This window comes from Ostrea edulis, chromosome 5 (genome assembly GCF_947568905.1).
Source record: "Ostrea edulis chromosome 5, xbOstEdul1.1, whole genome shotgun sequence".
In the NCBI taxonomy this organism is placed as follows: Eukaryota; Metazoa; Mollusca; class Bivalvia; order Ostreida; family Ostreidae; genus Ostrea; species Ostrea edulis.
In genome coordinates, this window is record NC_079168.1 from 71,828,036 (window position 1) to 71,848,847 (window position 20,812).

Consider the following 20,812-nt stretch of genomic DNA (forward strand, 5'->3'; position numbering starts at 1 on the left):
CACAAGGAATACACATGCAAAATATGAAAGCCCTATCACTATCCATTCAAAGGTTATAGCCAAGATAAAAAGTTTTGCAGACAGACCAAAAACTATATGCCCCTGAATCTTCAATTATGGGGGCAAAATAAACTCATGCAGCAGTCTTCACATTTATAATCACCCATGTCAGAACATTGTGAATTTCTCTATTGGGTAATAGAGCTATGAATAAAATCAAATTCACATTGATCATAATTATGTATTTTAAAGTACAGCGTAGCTATAGTCCTTCACTGATCAAGGTCACTTGAACCCTTTTATCTTTTACAATGCACAAGTAACTAATCAGACTCACTTGAACCCTTTATCATGGTATTCAGGAGGTAAATCTGTTGGTAAGAAGTATTCAAAGTAGTGAACAGCTTTAATATTAGTGACATCAAATGGACAAAGCAATGGTCGCCATTCGTCCAACATCTCCTGGGTCGCTGACACTGGAAAATAACTGAAAAACACCTTGAAATTAATTCACGGCTATCTACAGTTGTTGTATGTGTATTTTCAAATTTAAAAATTCTGATCATTCAGTAAATCTGTTCCCCTAAAAAAAATTGTACCATTAGTACTTTGTAACATTGCACAACATCAGTGCTACTAGCTGCAAAAATGTAGCCCTATCTGATTTTTTTTTTTTGCAGAATAAAAAATAAATAAATCGGAGAGCGCTACATTATTGCAGCTACATCAGTGTTTGATAATCAGCTACGTTCTTTAAACCCATTAAAACTTACGTCCTACAGTAATTAACAAGGTTCTTCAAATCATGCTCCATATTTCTGGAAAAAAAAAAGCAACCGAATCATAATAAGGATAATTTTCCTGCCTTGTGTCATTATCATCATCATCAACTGATTTTTATTATACAGGCCATGTATTAATCCTCATATCGAGGGTGTGTCACTAATGGTTTTTCAGCAAAGTGATCTCTGACACAAGAAAATTCTTACTGTGGAAATAATTGCAATCCGTGGTGTTCATATGGTGAGTACGCCACATTTTCCACAAGCTGATAAATTGGTTTCCATGGCAATTCCAAATCGTCTCGTGTTAACAATTTTTGTTTTCTGAAATAAAGTGAATAACAAAACAATTCATATAAACTCTTTGGGTCTTTGACCAGTAGCTAGGTTAAAAGAAAAAGGAAACAAGATGTGTTTGTGAAATACACAGGTCTTAGAATGTCGTTGTGTCTCATTTAACAACGTTGACCTTCACTAAAACTTTGATCCAGCAAATTTGTTTTACATTGATATTTTCAATTTGCTAAACATGAATAGGAAGTCTCTATCTTGTCCAGTTCATGTTTAATACAGTTATGTTCAATGTTATTTTTAATTTTTTGGCCTTTACATATAACTTTCACCTTTTTTGGACAGAAACCATGATTATGCCCTTTCACAATTCAAGTATTAAGTCTCTGTCTTTCATAGCTCAAACTTTATGACCAAACTTGAAGTTAGGGACAGACTATCAGACAGACCATAAACAACATGCCCATATAAGCAGAAGTCTTTGTGAGGATTTGATTTTGGCATTATTAGCGAGGGTGTTGAGATCACTAAAATTGAAAATCGCTAACAATTTATTCCCTATCTGAGATAACAGTTATCTTTCTTAGTTTCATAAAGTCACTAAAATTAGCTCTTGCTATATATATATATATCATGCTTAGCAACTATCCAGTATGTTTCTGTGTAACATGTACTCAGTCATGTAGATGTTTTTCGTTAGATGTCATTTTTCTTCTGACGAGTGAGGAGAAACTATCCCCTTACGAAACAGCCTGAAGAGAAATAAATGTTATGTGATTAAACTCCATCTGATCATCAATTTATGTAGCTCCGTGAGTCCATGTCGAGCACTCTAGAAGATTATATCGGAGATTTATCCCACTATGTATATATATATATGTATATATATATATATATATATATATTCCCATTTTTAATGGAAAAATTGCTAAATTTGAGGTTTGCTAAAATTCCACTTATACAGTATATGAGTGAAGACTCACAACATACAGTTGGGATTGGGTTGGCAGTCAATATTTTTAAGAAATGAAATAGAACATGGCAATACAATTCTAATGTACGAACCTCTTCCAAACTTTAACAAAAAATACTGGTTGGCCACATAGACATCATTCCAAAAGGCTTCAGTAAAAATCATTACCATTACAATAAATCATATTTAAAAGAGTGTTACAAAGTTAACTCATGTTAAATGTTGACTGTGTGAAGAAAAATTTCAAAATGTGACACAGGTGACAGTGAAGAGTGGTAGGTTCCAGAGTAGTGGTGTTAACTTACTTCAACAAGCCAACAAGTTGACTGGCAAACTTTGGAACTAATGAAAGTTCAAGGTCAGGAATGGTGGTCAGCTCAAACAAAAGCTTGATAAACAGAACATGATCTTCTTTTGAGAACTTCATTCCATAGAGACGAATGTATCTGGAAAAGAAAATATTGATCGATCAATCGTCACAAAGATATAGAGCATCAAAACGGCATACCTAAAAACAGACAAGCATTCCTTACATAAATTATTTGTAAATATAGTAAAGTACCACAAACATTTTTAAGGACTAGAAAAGTCTTCTCATATCTCAAAGCTAAATCTAATGACACAATCATATTTCCCATATTAAATGAATAGGCATAAAGTCGTGTAGCAAGATGTTAAGGGTCTCACTTGTCTCAACAGTCACACCTAACGGTAACCATTGTTGGATATTTACACTGTGGCCTTCATTGAATCTTGGAGCAGTTCTTCATAATTCATGTCTGGAAATTCATTCAACTTCCGTCAGTTATGCGCTCTAAGCTGTTAGGGGCATAATGCAAATACATTATTTGTAAAATAATGCACATCAACTTATTTTACACATACATATATTTTTTTAATATATGTAACACATTTTCATCATTTTTTCATCTTAAGCCCCAGACTTAAGGGGTCATTGATTTCATCAGAAATTTTTGGTTTTTTGCATTTCACGCCATGTAAACATAGTAAGAGAAATGTAATAAATAATAAACAGTTGTGATGGAAGGCATGTAGCAGGTAAATATTAGTAGTACTTTACTCGTTACTTTGAGGTGTTATTTACAATTTTGGGTGACATTTTTATCGACATATGAATAATTCGCCACGTTTTTCCTTAAACTTTGAATACTTTTCCTGGATTAAGTAAGCTTTAAAATAAAACAAGCATTGATCTTCTTGGTGCACCAGCGAATACCTGAGATGTCAGGGAGGTTGACACACAATAACATAATCAAGCACTAAACATAACCTGTTGAGTTATCAATATTTACATTGACTGAATCTTTTCTCTTAATATATTTCTTTTGAAATTGATATTGCTTTCATCTGCGACAATGAGTGCATATTTGTTGCAAAGTAGTTTGATCTTGTTTTTTTAGTACCACCTGTCTGTGTAATCATGACCAAATATAAAACGTCATCAAGGTCAAAGGGTGCATTGGCTGTTCCATTTAACACAATGAATGGGTTAACTATTTGATATTTTAGTACTTTAATCTAGTTAACATACATGAAAACAAAAATAATAAAATGTCTTTCTTTGACATTTCATCAGGTGATGAAGGGAGCAATTATTGCAGAAAATATTTACATAACCCACTTAGTGGGTTATAAATTTTTTCTGCAATGCTTGCTACCTTCATCACCCAATGAAACAACAAAGAAAGCATTTTTGTTTCAATAAATGAAAGAAAAGATTAATTCATTATAATATTGATGAAGGATATAAGCAAAGAGAGGTAACTCAATGTGACCAAAAAAAAACAAAGTTCTGTGCATTATTTTTCTAATAACACGTTTGCGATATGCCCCCCCCCCCCCCCCCCCCCCCCCCCCCCCCCCCCCCCCCCCCCGCGACTGCTTAGGTGACAGTGCCAAAATAAGTCACTTGACAGTCAAACTAACTCTCTCACTATTAATGCTGCACTGCTTACCATTTAGGTATGAAAACCCCAAAATAAATACTAGCAGTCACTATGGCATACTCTCATGGTGTAATTGTTTATCTCCTGGTATTGAAGAGTTCCCATACTAGTCTGGGTTTTTTTTATTCATGTTATACAGTAGGTAAAGGCAGTTGCTATATATCACTAATAAAGAAAAACAGATTATGGGAACTCTTCATAATCAGGAGATAAACAATTACATAATGGGCATCTTCGTTTGAATTTTTTTTTTTACTGTTTTTATTTTATTAATAGCAATACTTATTCGAAGCCCTACATGCACATTAATTGCTAAAACTAGCTGAAGTTGAATGTGAATTTCAAGACATGAATTATGAAGGACTGCTCAAAGATTCAGTGAAGGCGTCAGTCCAAATATCCAGTCCAGATTATGGTTACACCATAAACCAAATTATTTTTAATTTTGTTATTAAAATATATTATTATACAGGGTTTGACATTGACTTTTTTGAGCACTAGACCAGTTGGGCTACTTCAAATGATTTTTACTAGACCTGACCTTACATGCACTAGCCCTGATCAACTTTCCAGGAAAAAACCACAACTCCATATCTAAATACTTAATTCAAATTACAAACATTAAGTTTGAACTAAAATGTATTTAATTGTCTCAAAAAATCTTCAGTCTCTTCATTCAATTTGATGCTTTTATTTTCAAACACATTTTCTGTTTCTTTAAATTCTACCTGGAACGGAAATTCTTTAGTCCATTTAGAATAAGATGACCTCAACCGTAGTAGTTTTTTAAAATTATTATTTCTATTTCATAAGCCCTGCTTTGTTTTTTCCCATTTTTTTCTCTCTTGGAACATCTTTCCTTGAGGACGAGAAGTCGTATTTGAATATAGACATTCCCGCACATGTCAACACCGAAAAATGGCTGTTTACGACGTAATTTATCAAGTTATTAAACACTTATAAATATTAAATTCAAGTAAACTGGGCTTTTTTAAAATGAAAATGAATTTTATTTATAAATATTTATATTAGAACTAAAAATAGAGATTATGTCATCACGCGGTTCAAAATTGCTCTCAAACTCTTTGCAGTTATTTTTTTGTTAAGAATAAAATACCTTATGGTTTAAAGTAAAGTTTCTTGTTTATTTTTTCAACTCGACCAGTCGGACTAGTAAATCGACATTTTACCCAACCGGACCACTCATTTAGTAGACTCGGTTGGTCGGATGTGCCTTAGTGTCAAACCCTTTTATATAATTATTTTTCAATATACATGTATTGTACAGTGTGACCGTTGAGACGAACGAAGCCCATTAACATCTTGCAACATGACTTATAGACATCCAATCCGCCTCCTCATTTAAAGTGGGAAAATATAATGCAGTGGATGTAAACAGTTGCATTGTGATGTCAATTAGCTGCAATGATTTTTCTTTCAAACCAAGCAATTATCAACAAAAACAAAATGCACAAAGCTATGAGAAACCTTGTCTGGAATTTAAAAACATTTGTGGTACTTTTTAAACAATTTATTCACGGGGTTATCAATGAAGTATACCGCAGTGACATTTTTCCAGAAGTATTATGGGTAATACTCATCTTTTTTCAGCTGATGAAGAGCAAATCATGTGACTCATATGTGTAATAATTGGAGCAAGCTTGTTGCACCGCGAGCTTTGCTCGCTATCAAAATAAATTAAGTGTCATTCTGGTGAGTTCGGGCATCATTCTGGTTTTTACCGTCATTCCTCAGTTCCTGTTATTGGACATCATTTCTGTTATTCTAAGCAGGTCCAGCACAATCTTTATATTTAGCTATGTAGCTTTACGAAGATATATATAGCTTTACAAAGCTATTTGAAATAGCTTGATTTAGATATTTCAAATCTTTAATCAAATCAATTTCTAAAAGCACTGAGTGAAAATATTTCATCCTTATACTCCACACAACACATTGGTTACAAAAAATACTTCTTAAACTGTATCCCCTAGGAAGAAGTTTGATTCAAAATTGTCTAATGTTTAGGATTCTTAAGTTAAGCAACAATTATCCAGTCTTCAGCAAAGAATAAAAGTCAATGAGGATAAAAAGAATAGTGGATTGGCAATCAGATTCCACATCGTAAAGTCAGCATGCACAGGGTAGGCTGAGCTATCTGGCGACCCAGCTAACCCCTACATTCCTTCCTCCTTAAATTGTCTTTGCCCTCAAAGACACACAACCCAGATTCTTTTGCCCCTGGCAGGACTTTCACAGGACTGCAAGTCCAGGGGTGGTCAACAGCACCAAATGTAGTATTGGAGAGGAGAAAATTTGAGGCTGGACTGGGCATCGAACCCAGGATCCCCGCATTACTAGTCTGGTGCTCTAACCACTGAGCTATCCAGGCCAATATCCACAGTCCTTATAGTCCTAACTACTACATTCCTCCTTCCTTTAATTTGTCTTCATCCTTGAAGACTCACAACCCAGATTCTTTATATGCCCCTGGCATGGCTTTCACCTGCAAGTCCAGGGATGGTCACGGCACCAAATCTGACAGGAAGGGAGAAAATGCAACCGACCAGACCGGGATTCGAACCTGGTTCCCTGAATCTCTAGTCAGGTGCTCTACCAATTGAGCTATCTGGCCACTAGATCAAACCCAGCTGACTGCTACATTCTACATTGGAAATGCCAGGATGGGATAAACATCCTGGGTTGTTATCTTCAAGCGTGTAGACATTTAAGGAGAGAGAAATGTAGTGGTCAGCCAGGTTCGATCACTGGTAGCCAGATAGTTCTGTTGGTAGAGTACCTGCCTAGAGATTCAGGGGGTCTGGGTTCGAATTCCGGTCTGGTCTGTTGCATTTTCTACCTTCCTGTTATATTATGAACTCTAATTAAAACAGTGTTGTGGTTAGTTCAAATTATAGTCATGTTGAAAAATTATTATGCGACTACTTGGCAAGTATTCCATTGCACTTAAGAAATTCAATCTAAACTAGCTTAATCATGCTATTTCAAATATCTTAATATTACGTTATATAGCTAAATATAGAGATTGTGCCGGACCTGCTAAGTACCCAGAAAAAAAAAATCCATCTTGTGACAATTAAAGTTCTGTTCATTAACTTAATCCCCAGATAAATACCATTCCCTTCATCACTTATCTTATTTACATAATCGTACCTTGTGAGCTGTCCAACCCAAAAAGTCGCTCCCACTTTGATGTCTCTGAGCAGAACGGCTTTTGCCAGATTGCCTTTGATTTCTGCAAGAGCAGCTATAGATTCATCATCTATATGCTCGACATACGGTAAAAACTTGTTGTAGATTTTATCCTTCTGAGGCTTAAAGCCCAAAGCCTCCTCTCTGTCCTCCATCTTCTGATAATGTGTGAAATTTGCTAATTCAACATGACATTGCCTTTCCGAAAGTCTCCATTTTTTTCTATGTAATGTCATACCATAGTGTCATTGAATTTTATTGGTTAAGCTGCTCTATATTCACCAATCACTGATCGGGTTTCAATTTCCGTTAGGAACAATTATTTCAGCCACTCGGCAACTCCTCGGTCAATATGATATATTCCAATGAAGAAAAAGAGCGAGGTTTACCGATGGTTATTCGATAGCTTGAACGAAGGGAAGAGAACCAGCTTTGACAGCAACTTTCACTTTGACAACGGTTTGTTTCTTCTAAGAATATGGCTTACCAGAGATTTATATCAGTTGATTTTGAGTTGTGTGGAAATGTTCAAGGTATTTGACTTCCCAAAGTTGTTTTTGATACAATTTAATTTTCAAACCTTGTTACAAAAGATTCAAAATGTAACTAGACTCTATATTGTAACATATTTTATGAAATTGTAACTATGGAAGAGTGGGAGGGAAGCCCGAATAAAACATAGTGAAACTATAGGTACGCGTTCGACATTATTCTTTTGTCATAACCCTCTGCCACAAGTCAGTTAGTTTGTAGATTGTTTTAATGTTGTGCACAATTGCATCGTTATCATGTTGAAGTTCATTTCCTTATTTTTTAGGCGTTGCATTGAAACCTGTAAGTAAATTGATAAATGAATAGGAGTTGCAATTTTATCAATAAAGTGAGAATGATCAATTAGAAACGGGCATAGATCCTACAGACTAGCTTTTCAGTTGTAGCAAGCACTTGCTATGTTCATGAAGCTCACCAGTAGATGAATGCCTGTTTCTCATTTATTCTCACCTTATATATAGTGATTAGGCCCCCAAGTGATATAAAGTGCCTGTGATTCTCACTTTATTGATAAAATTGTTGACTCCTGTGATAAATTCAAATATCATATATCAATAATATAATCATGAATTATATGTTATTTAGGGAATAATAACACATCGTCACAGATATTTCAATTGGATGTTAATTTATATGCCATAGATGAAGAATAAAATAAGAAATTTATTCTTTGTCTTATATCTTTTTTAACCTGTCTGGTTAGCTCAATGGATGAAAACCTAAGGTTGACAATCTGCCATTTGTGAGTTTGAGACCCACAGGGGTTTCAGTTTTTTGGGGGTTTTTTTTTGTTTTTTTTATAATTTGAATTGAATTCCTGTAAGAGGCAAAATTTCCAATCCCACAGCTCTATAGTTTTTATTCATGACAATTTTGATAAGTGTGTTATACCTTCTAAACTTCCTGCTAATTACAGTAACAGCATTATGCCATTCATCAACTTAACATTTCATTTTCTTTGATAATTCACAACTGTTAAGATTTTTTTATTAGATTACACACATACTATATTTGAGTCATTCGATCTTTATCATATCCAACTATGTTATAAAACGTCATAATGATAAAACATGACACAAGTTTTTACATACTTGTCAGGAAAGACATGATTACCAATAACCAGTTAGTTGTCATCTTTGATTGATTGTAATAATTAACAATCAATATTGCACTAATATTTTTATGGATTGTTTTCTATAGTTCATATTTTAATCTAGCACTAAATTACTTGAGGGCCCTTTTTATGCCCCCCGAGATCGAAGATCGGGGGGGCATATTGTTTTTTTCCTGTCTGTCATTCTGTCTGAAACTTTAACCTTGCTAATAACTTTTGAACAGTAAGTGCTAGAGCTTTGATATTTCACATGAGTATTCCTTGTGACAAGACCGTTCCGTGGGTACCAACATTTTTTACCCTGTGACCTTGACCTTGGAGTTTGACCTACTTTTTGAAAACTTTAACCTTGCAAATAACTTTTGAACAGTAAGTGACAGAGCTTTGATATTTCACATGAGTATTCCTTGTGACAAGACCTTTCTACTGATACCAAGATATTTGCCCTTGTGACCTTGGCCATCTTCGGAATTGGCCATTATTGGGGGCATTTGTGTTTCACAAACACATCTTGTTTTGGAATGGCTTTTATAATGTTTTGTTTTCAAGCTATACCTTTCTAACTAAAATGATTCAAAATGAAACACTAAGTCATGTGCGGAATCATATGAATTTTCATCTTTCTCTTTTATGTATGTTTTGCTACATATTTTTATTATGTACATTTTATTGAAATAGTACACCTATGTGGAAGCAAATAAGTACGGGGTTGTTGGAAAGATGATGAATACCGAGAAGGGGACTGTAAGGGGAACAATCCAGGGTAGCAGGGGTCAAATAAATAATATGTAAGGCATTTTTACATACTAACTATTAAGTAGAAAGTTCAACAGAATCATGTTCTTGGTTTTAATATTATAATACTATGACTGAAACAGGAATATAAATCATATGATATAATTTTACAGTGTTGTAAACCAAGAAAAAGAATTATTAAAGTTGTTATTAAAGCTGTCATTAGAAAATAATAGAGATTAGATTTACTGATTTTTTTTAAAAATGTTCATTGATGTTAACTAACCTGTGGATTTTAAAAATGTGTTTGATTCAGGAAACAGTATTTGACATCCAAAGGGAGTCCATATTCTTCTGTTACCAAAGCAAACTTCTACAATGAGCACGAGCTTGTACATCTTGAGTTTTCCAAATTCACCATTGATCCAACTGATTGGTAAAAAGGAAGAATTTTATATAGATATCATGTGATAATAGGATACATTTATGATGTAATTTATTATGGCACTGGTGTTTGGAGTGAGGTTTGCAAATTATATCATTGTAAAATTGTAAATTACATTGTGTATATATTATGACTGCATAGTCTTTCACAAATTGTTATTAGTATATATTGTAATGGTTATAAAACCTTGAATTTTGTTTTAATAATCAGTATTAAATTTTCTATTATTTTACTGCATGTTTGATAATATTCGACCATATTTAATTTTCTATTATTTTACTGCATGTTTAATAATGTTCAATCAGTATTAAATTTTCTATTATTTTTTAATGCATGCTGATGTTCAATTAATTTTGATTTTTCTGTTATTTTATTCCATGTTTTGGTTTGTTTTTTTTTTGTTCTATTGTATTGTTTATGTTAATGCCCTATCAGTATTATTTAAATTCTCTGTTATTTTACTGCATGCTAAGCTAATTATGTCTTTTACATGTTTATTTTTTATGTTGCCGTCCTTTTTTATTGTAATGTTTATCAATGACTGTGATAAAAAAAAATCCAATAAAGACGTAAATTGACTATTTTGTATGGTTTGGTTTATTTAGAAGCCGTAGAAGTGCTGACTCACTGATTGACATCTTTAAAATATACGAGTTGGAATATATATATATGAGAAAGATAATATACAATTATATATGTGAAATTTGTATTTAATAACACTCTAATGGTGTGCACTGGAATCTAATTGCAGTTCTCCAAACGCCTAGATATATCGTCTAGCTTCCCCGTCTAGGGATTTCATTGTCGCCGATGACGATACATGCATCCGTGGTGAACGTCGACATAAATTCTCGTCGACGGAAATCTATGTTGGGCGATGATGTACTACATGTATATTGCAACAAGGAACTCTTCTTCTACTTTTACGGTAATGAAAGTTGGACTGATTTCGTAGGATCTAGATCGGCGTTGATGAACGACGAGAAATCGTCATGAACTGTTATATATTATTATCAAAATTATCATCCATTTGGTCAACTCATATCTTCTTCACCATGCAAGTCTTCGAGATAACGTTATGTACCATCACTATAGCACATCAAATTCATAATTGTTGGAATGGCTATGGTGTTTATTGGATTTCTGCTCCTCCTGCCTTGCATTTGGGGAGGAAACGATCAATCCGATTTCATTTTAAAATCCGCTAGGTAAAGTTTTTATTTAGTCAAATATGTTGACATTGTGACAGATGTAGAGAACGGTACTCCTCTTTCATGCAGTGTTTGTAAATGATCCTCTAAGTACGATCTATCCACCGTATACAACGTCACTGGGGGTCACGAGGGCTCGGCTCCGAAGCGGAGCAAATTCAGTATCAGTGAGTATGAAGTAGATTTACTCATAAAATGTAAGACATCTCTCGTGATTTCTGCAAAATTCATATTGCATAGAGTGTCGTGGATCTACCTTGATCAATTAGGCATTATTAAGCACTTCGCTCGCGTTTCACGAGTAGTTCTACAGCGTTGGAATTGGGTTTTTTTCGGGCATTAAATCTTTGCCTAAGTAGGTTTGTTTGATAGAGAGTGGGTCTATATCCCGATGACGTGATTTCAATTGATTACAAATCGCCCTTTTTTCACATGGAATTCGCACCAATTTGTAATTTGTTGCATGGTGGCTAAAATTTGACATCCCACGAGGACTATGCTCCACGTTTTTGACTGTATCGCCAGGCTTTAAAATTTGGCCTTTGGGCATCTAAACATGAATTTTATTACGATCCTTTTAATATCACATATTTCAAGGTATTTGTCAGTTTTCTTTTCATATTTCAGAATAAAAAATGACGTGAACGAAGTCCAACCTTTGCATAAATAGGACGAAAAAGTGGGCGATTACATTGTAGCAAAACTGAAACTTGTATCGTCCAACTGATTCGATATGCAAGAGCTTGTTCTGCGTATGATCGGTTTTTAAGGCAGGGTCAAATTTAAAGCCTGGCGATACAGTCAAATAACATGGAGCATACATGTAGCCCTCGTGGGTTGCGAAATTTTAGCCCTTGTGTGACACATTACTAATTGGAATTGATGCGAATTCCACGTGAACTGTGAGAAAAGGGGCGATTTAAACATTAGAAATCATGTTATCGGGATATAGATGCCCTCTATCAAATTACAGGAACCGGTAATTTTGTCTATAATAATAATAGTAGGGGTCTATACCATTTTTTTTATTAGGGTGTAGTATTATTTTATTTTGATAGCAGGGCACAATGTGTATAAATTGGAACGTGTTTCAGATATCTTACCTGTCACACAAGGAGTTCCACAAGGTTCTATTTTGGGTCCTCTTTTATTTGTATTATACATAAATGACCTTCGGTTACATGTAAATAATTCAAATGTTGACATGTTTGCCGGCGATGTTACTCTATACTCTAATGGGTATAGTAGGAGATGTTTAGAAAATGTACTCAGTTAAGATATTCATGACATTGAGAACTGGTGATCTCAGAATCAAATGGTGCTAAACGTAAATAAAACAAAATGTATGCTTATGGGTACACAACAAACTTGAGAAAATCAAAATTAGAAGACCGAAATTTGAAACTTGTTGCTAGAAATAATTCAATTGAAAATGTTCAGACTGAGAAGCTTCTTGGTATACACATGGAAGAAAGCTATTGAGATACATATATTCTGCCGTCTATTAACTACTGCTTGACTATTTGGGGTAATACATCCAAACTTAGCATGGAAAGAATATTTAAGTTACAAAAAGAGCTACAAGGATAATTCTGGATGCAAGTCCAGATTCCTCTTCTAAACCATGGTTTGAGAAACTTGGTTGGCTGACAGTTTATGAGATAGTTGATTTGCACAAATATTTTTTATTATCTAAAAATTTCCGCGGTTTGACTCCCGATTATCTTAGTGAGTTACCGTAAATCTGGTTATTCTTCCTGTTAATTAATTTTTAGCGTTTTTGCGAGTCAGTTGGATTCGCAAAAATATTTCTCTCAAAATAACTCTACCGTAAAAAAAATTTCTAGATCCACCAATTCGATGGTCAGTTGTTTTAAACTCACAGGTGTATAAATAGTGATCAATACTGACGATTTATTTGATATCACTCGTGCGTAAGTAATCTGGCGGGTTATAGGTAACGTTCACGTTTTATCGACTATCCTATACCTATATATAGTTTGGTATATTGTCACGCTCGGCATTACTTTTTAAAAAGCTAGAAAAAGACATAACAAAATTTTGTAATTTAGTTTTCAATGCACCCACGCCTGGCGAGGGTCTTTATCAGTATGTAAACAAATGTCTGCTGGGTTGACAGAACAGAATTAATGACATAAATTCGTACGATGGAATTCATTTGTCGATTTATTTTTAACTCCAGCATAAATTCGCAAAAATAAGAAACACAAACATAAATATAGACGTTTTACTCAAATTCGCAAAAATAAATCTACGCAAAAATATTCAGATTTACGGTATTTGAATTTCAGTCCTCTGCTTCATATCATCTGCGTTCTAGTTTAACACGCAATTATTTAAGACCTCTTTACAAAACTCAGATGTGAACCTGTGGAACAAACTACCACAACACATAAGGTTTTCTCAGTCTCAACATATTTTTATACATAATGTAGAGAAAGACATTTTCAGCTGTCACACTACTATTAAATTTTAAGCATGCCTTTTTCTTCTCGTATATAAATTCTATGCATTTATGTCTTTCAATCGCAATCTGGAATATTAAATTTTGTGATTGTTTATTCAATAATAGACTGGATATTGTTACATAACCTTGTGTTTTTGATACTTTATTTTAACTGATTATTCTTGTATTTATGCGTATGTTTTAAGTGGTAGGTCCTGGAGAAGAATAATGCGTGTACTAATCAGGTCACCTTCTGGATGAAAGGTGAAGATAACAAACAGTGATCAATCTCATAACTCATATAAGCAATACAAAATAGAGTTGGGCAAACACGGACCCCTGGACACACCAGAGGTGGGATCAGGTGTCTAAGAGGAGTAAACATCCCCTGTCGACCGATCACATCCGCTGTGAGCCCTATATCTTGATCAGGTAAACGGAGTTATCCGTAGTCAAAATCAGTGTGCCAAGAACGGCCTAACAATCGGTATGAAACACGTCAGACAGCATTTGACCCAATGATAGATTGTATAGGCAAACTATATATGTAGATCGTTATTTATTATTATTACAGACACAATTACCGGTTCCTGTGATCAAACAACTCAAGTAGGCAAAGAGATGAAGTTACCGATACAGATGAGTTTTCTTGATCATTCAAATTTGTAACAAGTGCCTGTGACTTCAACGCTGTAGTCCTACTCCTGAAACGCGAACGAAGTGTTTGAGGCAAGAACTTGTTTTTGAAATTCGGTGACAAATCTGATTGATCAAGATGTATCCACGATACTAGATATGCAATATGAATTTTTCAGAAATATCATGTATTCTATGAAAAAATCTATTTCATACTCAATGATACTGCGTTTGCTCCGCTTCGGTGATCCACAGTAATGACCCCTCAGTTGTGATGTTGTATACGGTGCTATTACATATTCATGGAAATGCTATTTCTTTCAGTTTTCCAGATGACGATCGCTTTGCCCCACCTATTGGAAACGGTTACTTAGCTACCAACGTGTTTAGTGACGCCATATACGTTGATGGCGTTTTCAATGGATACCGCGTTGACAGCCATCGAGCCAGAATTCCCTCTACCGCGTCTCTTCGTGTTGTAAATGACGTTATTTCTGAAGAATATAGTCTGGATATGTGGAATGGTAAGCTAGCAATTTTCATCAAATAACTATCGTTACCGGTGTTATATAGTGAAAATTTCCCAATTCGCTTATGGCCTTTGAGCAGTGAGAGTTCTGTACTCTTTAACGTGCCACACCTACTGTGACATGGGACATCCGTTTTTAAGATTATCTCCGAGGACTCGTGACATTCACACCTGATGCCAATCGTTTGGTGATGGAACTGTCACTACCTGTTTTAACTTCTTGCATGTAGTTCTGTCGCGGCCGGAATTCGAACCCCGACCATCCGCATGCGGAGCGAACGCTCTACCTCTCGACCACCTCGGCAGTAGATCGAGAGAGAATTTGGAGAGAGAGAGAGAGAGAGAGAGAGAGAGAGAGAGAGAGAGAGAGAGAGAGAGAGAGAATTTACATCCGGAACTGTTTTATGTAATTGTGAAAAACTGTATATACTTATGAATATATTTGTGTAAACTATTTTGATATGTGCTGTATAGAATGGTTATATAGTGAGTCTTTTCACTGGAAGAATGGACATAAGGTGATTCTTCCGTTAAAAGGTTTTACCCGGATGTATATATATATATATATATATATATATATATATATATATATATATATAAAGCACTGAAGAACCAACAACATTCAGTATCCAAAACTGTCGGATCTATATTAGATATTTCACGTCCTGACGAAGGGACAGGTTGTCCCGAAAATTTGACAATTCCAATTGTTCATGTCGTTGGTCATTCTAGTGCTTTATATATATATATATATATATATATATATATATATAGTCAGCCTTCCCCGGGGGAGGATTCATTATATAACACCGGGCAAAGTTCAGTCTAATTAGATGTTAGATCCGTTCGCATACTCGCTTACATAACAGTTACATGTATGCATATGCGAGAGGATCTAACAAATAATTTTAATACGCAACTTCCAAGATATCAGCTCTTCTGTGATAGAGGTACGTTTAGTGTTCTGTTGAACGCTTGGGTGTGTACAAGATGTATACATATACTATAGACTAGCTATGTAAATACGGATAAAAGTAATGAAAGTGTAAATTTTGTTTATTTCAGCCGGTGGTATACATTAAATTGACCATACCAAGAATAATATTTGATTGAATTAGGCCATTGAATTAAATATGAATTTTTTTATTTCCTCTTTTGCACGAGTGATATTTTAATCAAAGAAAAAAAATGGTGATTATCGATCTTTGTTTGAACTATTTTATTATTAAATACTAATAAACTTACTAATATTGTATGTCCCTGCAGTTTGGGTGGTTGCATGATGTTTGATAATCATCCTTTAGGCAATATATGAAGGCAGCGATAAGCATTTGTACCCACCGCGTGTGGACGATAGTATGTTTTGTGTCTCACTGTGTGTAAGAGTTCCACAAAGGGAAAGAACTATTGGTCAATTCGGAAATTGTGTATTAGACTGGGCAAAGATTAAAGTACTGTATTATTTCCATTCTCTCTCCAACGTTCCAGGTGTGTTTATTCATCGTGCTAACCTGTCAGATTGTGAGGTGGAAACGAAAACATTTGCCCACAGGTTGTTCCCAACTCTGCTGATAGTGCTCGTGAAGCTAACCAAAACCCGACCATATCATTCTTGTCTAAATGTGAGGATTCACCAAGCCGAAGGAAAACCAACTACAGATTTCAATCTGTCTAGCATAATGGTGAACAGTAATTATAACTCAGGGTAAGGTACAGAGCATCACGCACATATCCTCCCACACAACACGCACTTTGTACAACGATCTGACTTGGCATTACATCTTCCAATCATAGATACCGCTATGGACCAATAAGACAACCAGAGACAAATACCAGCATTTTGACATCAATCCATCATTTCTGGACCCTTGTTCCTGCTTCTCTTTCGTTGAACTCTTCACAGGAGTCTCAGACATTCAAGTTTGTTACCTCCATTCACACAAACAAGACGGAGTCGTCTCGGCGCTTCACCACCGCCCTGTCAATCAGTTCAGATGAACTATACTGGTTGCATTGTAAGGTATATATGTCGATATTTCACGGTTGCTGGTGAGAGTCCAGCATGTTTAACACAAGCAATGCTCACATCACATAACGAAGTAGAGTTGAATCTGATTTTAAGGACACTGATATCAAAAAGGACACAGAAGCAATTGTTGATAAATAATTTTGTATTTTTCTATAATGTTCAAAAGCCGAAATGTAGTATCCCTCCCTATATAACTATATATTTTCCGCATTGTTTTGGACTTAATTGAGAAATTATGGGAATGAATAACATTCACTACGGTAAATTGTATTTGATGTACTGATAAAAACATAAATCTAGTTTTCATTTTCAACATTTTTGAAAAAAAAAGTTTGTAGCAAGTGTCGTTAAGTAAGGCTGCGGTAACCATGTGGTTAGTGCGTTCACTCGGTCCACCCCTCGCAACCGGGAGCTCCACCCCTTGTAAGCGGGAGGTACCAAGTTAGATTCTCGATCTTGGTGCCACATCACACCTATGACGTTGAACAGGTAATGCTTCACCAAGCGCCCAGGATTAGATGTAAAAGTCACGGATCTTTTGGATATTATTGGAAAAACGGAGGTACCTTGTCAGGTGGGCGTTGACATGATAAATAATCCTTACTGTTACGTCCCCGAGCGCCAAACTTAGGTCTGAATGTGTGGCACTTCATCTACCTCAGGTTACAACAAACTGAGCATTAAGCTTCAAAGATTGGAAATATCTAATACATGTATTAGCGTTGAATAACATGCACTGTACATTAATGTATGTATACATTTCATACATACACATGTATTCCATTTCCTTGTTTTCTCAGACATGGCAAGGGCTGTGGGGGAGAGGCAAAATTAAGATTTTTGGGGACGATGACCTACAGAAGACAATTAACGCATGTTTTTATCACATCCTGTCGTCACTTCCTGCAAAGAAGACGAATAGTTTCTATGGTCTTAGTCCCGGTATGGTTACCAGATTAAACATAGCAAACTGAAAATATACCACGTTTTGTTTCTTTCTTGTATGGGTTTTATGGATATTTATTGAATTCATTTTCCATTTGAAAGATCATTTTCTTTGACAAAGATTGAATAGAAGAGAACTATAATTTGCAGGTTATAGCAAAATACTAGTTTTAATAAATAATTCAAAATATCGAACAGAATAGCAGACTATAATCACCATATACTGTAGGGGGACTTTCTCGAGGAGGCAAATTGTTTGCTAATGTTTCTGGCGGACCGCACAACGACTACGCAGGTCACGTGTTCTGGGATATGGATACGTGGATAATGCCACCTATCATGATGTTTTTCCCAGACATGGCAAGAACGATGATTGGGTCCAGGCTCCGGGTACTTCCTGTCGTTAAGAAGAGGGCACAGAAAAACGGATATCAAGGAGCTCAGTTTCCCTGGGAACAGGCTTTTACAGGTATTGGAGTACATGTATTACTAATTTCTTACTAAATCTTGATTGATTATAGTCAGTTTAGCTTCAACACTTAACTTTTGCTTTATACTGAGAAGGTTATGAAAGCTGTCCTTGGAAGCCAGCATCAGATTACCAAATCCACGTGACTGCTGACGTAGCACTTTCCATACGTCATTACTTGGCTGTTTCCTCGAAAGAGCGAGCTACAGAGCTTCTGAACAGTGGAGGGAAAGAGTTAACACTAGAAATAGCTCGTTTTTGGATGAGTAGAGTAACAGAGTCTGTGACAGGAGACTATGTAATTACTGGTGAGTTGTAGGTACCGTGTAGATTACTTTACTCCATAAATTGTATAGATTGCCTAGACCTCTTCGCCATGTTTCGATTTATCTCTTTGATACCCACTGAACATACGTAATGCTTTTTTTTTCAAAGGTGTAATGGGACCTGACGAATATCATTTCAACATCAACAATTCTATTTTCACAAACTACAACGCCAAATTAAGTTTGGAACTGCCACATCTCGTCATGAAGAGGTAATATAGCGTACTATATTATGTGCATGCTTATGACACAGCTGCATTGCAGATTTTTTTTTTACCCTTGTCTTTTATTTTGTTGACACTGGTCTTTCATTTTGTTGACCCTTGCCTTTTATTTTGTTGACCTTTGTTGACCCTTGTCTTTTATTTTGTTGACCCTTGTTTTTTTTATTTTGTTGAACCTTGTTTTTTATTTTGTTGACCCTTGTTTTTTATTTTGTTAACCCTTGTTTTTTATTTTGTTGACCCTTGTCTTTTAGGCAGTTAACGCCAGTAAATAAGACGGAAGTGGATGAGTTTCTGAAGGTCAGCAATAAGATAAGGATTCTGTATGATCAACAAAAAGATTTCCATCCTCAGTACGATGGCTTCTCACTGAAAGGTTTGTAGTTTGTTGTCAATCCAACATTGTAAAAGACACCAAAGCCACACAGGGACTACTGTTACATGTACAAATATGCTCTGTTTAACCTTTGGAGATCAAAGTTTGACTTTTGTTTAATTTCAATGAAAGCTTTTATCATCGAGATATTTCTTTCGACTGAAATTGGATTTTCAGAAAAAATTAAGCAGTCGGACGTTGTTTTGCTGGGGTTTCCTCTCCAAATGAATATGTCTAAATCAACGAGAAGGAATGATCTAGAAATATACGAAAATGTAAGTGAAAATTAATTAATCTATATTTAAAAGGACTTTGTCGAGGCGAATGAGAAAAAATTGTCATTGTTACAAAGATCTGATTAGACTTGATACAAGTTCTTACTTTAGAAAATCACAAAATAAAATTGCATCGTATCTATGTTTGATTTGTTGACGTGTGAACTCTAAGGTAACAGACAAATACGGACCAGATACAGGCACGTGGAGCATGCATACGGTTGGATGGTTAGAGCTAGACCAACCCCAGAGAGCTCACCAAAACTTCAAAATGATGTTCCGAAACATCAACGGCCCCTTTAAGGTGCGTATTTAAAAGAAAGGAATATAAGTTGACTTTCCATTCATTCTTAGATTAGATATGATCAGAAGTATCCTTTGTATCCAAGGTGTTCAGTGAGAAGCCGGTCGATTCTAGCGATGGTCCGCGATGTGTGAATTTCATCACAGCAGCTGGAGGACTGCTTCAGGCTGTGGTTTTCGGTTATGGCGGATTACGTTTGAAAGACGACCATCTAGAGGTCTCTGTATCCAGTATTCTAAGGATATCGACTTGGGCGATGTATGATCTAAAATATAGAGGATTTACGTTTGACTTGCAACTAAACGACGATAAGTTGTCCATTACAGTGACAGACTCTGAGAACCAGAATAAGTCGTTGGCTGTGCTGCTTCGGGACGGATCCTCCCATCCTCTACATACAGGAAAGGTGAAATCTGTACTGGATAAAGCAATTAAGCTCCGGGTGGAGGAGAGTAAGACTGTTGTTGATAATTATAACCACAATAGTGTTCAAACTTTAAAGTCCAGTGGTATCTTATTGGCCGTATTCAATCTTTTATTGATTTTGTGAGGAAAAGAAAAATCGTCGTGTGCTCACATTTTTTGATATGTATTCCCTCATTAAATGTCAAACAAGAGAAAGAACTTCATCGTTTGTTTATGGACTTGGAAGTTATTCTATTGAAAGGTGTCACAGGCCACCGAAGCCTAACAAATATTAAAACATCTAGTACACATAAACACGACTCAATCTTAACATTTTGGGTAGTAGACATCTGAACTTCTCAAGAACGTTTACACAAACGTTGCAGGAGGCAGCATTCTATTTTCTTAGCTTTCCACACATTTTACCTGTACCCGTTGACTTCGCTCTGGGTACAATATACCGGCGGCCAGTTTATCTATTTCTCATTAAACTATATGTATATTAATTTCATGGCTTGTCCTATTTTTTTAAGATTGAAAATAT

General features: G+C 35.4%; 2 protein-coding genes across 3 annotated transcripts in view; one reads left to right on the forward strand and one right to left on the reverse strand.

Moving 5' to 3' along the window:
- The window catches only part of LOC125650077 (proteasome activator complex subunit 4B-like), a 42,083-nt gene extending 34,618 nt beyond the window's left edge, over positions 1-7,465 (reverse strand). The window contains exons 1-5 of the mRNA XM_048878024.2: positions 7,188-7,465; positions 2,352-2,492; positions 990-1,106; positions 774-818; positions 338-487 (exon numbers count right to left, since the gene is read on the reverse strand). Coding sequence (XP_048733981.2) covers positions 338-487; positions 774-818; positions 990-1,106; positions 2,352-2,492; positions 7,188-7,462 — 728 coding nt within the window. The 5' untranslated portion in view covers positions 7,463-7,465. The remainder of the gene's footprint in view (positions 1-337; positions 488-773; positions 819-989; positions 1,107-2,351; positions 2,493-7,187) is intronic.
- A 144-nt stretch (positions 7,466-7,609) lies between these two features.
- LOC125650079 (protein-glucosylgalactosylhydroxylysine glucosidase-like) lies at positions 7,610-20,478 on the forward strand. Of its 2 annotated transcripts, XM_048878027.2 has the most exons (15): positions 7,610-7,759; positions 8,044-8,060; positions 9,571-9,680; positions 9,944-10,063; positions 14,711-14,910; positions 16,404-16,620; positions 16,710-16,935; positions 17,745-17,886; positions 18,119-18,358; positions 18,454-18,666; positions 18,794-18,896; positions 19,163-19,284; positions 19,462-19,559; positions 19,732-19,863; positions 19,949-20,478. In XM_048878027.2, exons 1-15 carry the CDS (start codon positions 7,705-7,707, stop codon positions 20,411-20,413), a joined length of 2,460 nt encoding a protein of 819 aa, XP_048733984.2. In that variant the 5' UTR covers positions 7,610-7,704; the 3' UTR covers positions 20,414-20,478. The 2 variants fall into 2 exon arrangements, with proteins under 2 accessions (XP_048733984.2, XP_048733983.2); XM_048878026.2 differs by lacking the exons at positions 7,610-7,759; positions 8,044-8,060; positions 9,571-9,680; positions 9,944-10,063 and adding an exon at positions 10,078-11,280.
- Positions 20,479-20,812: the final 334 nt, after the last annotated feature.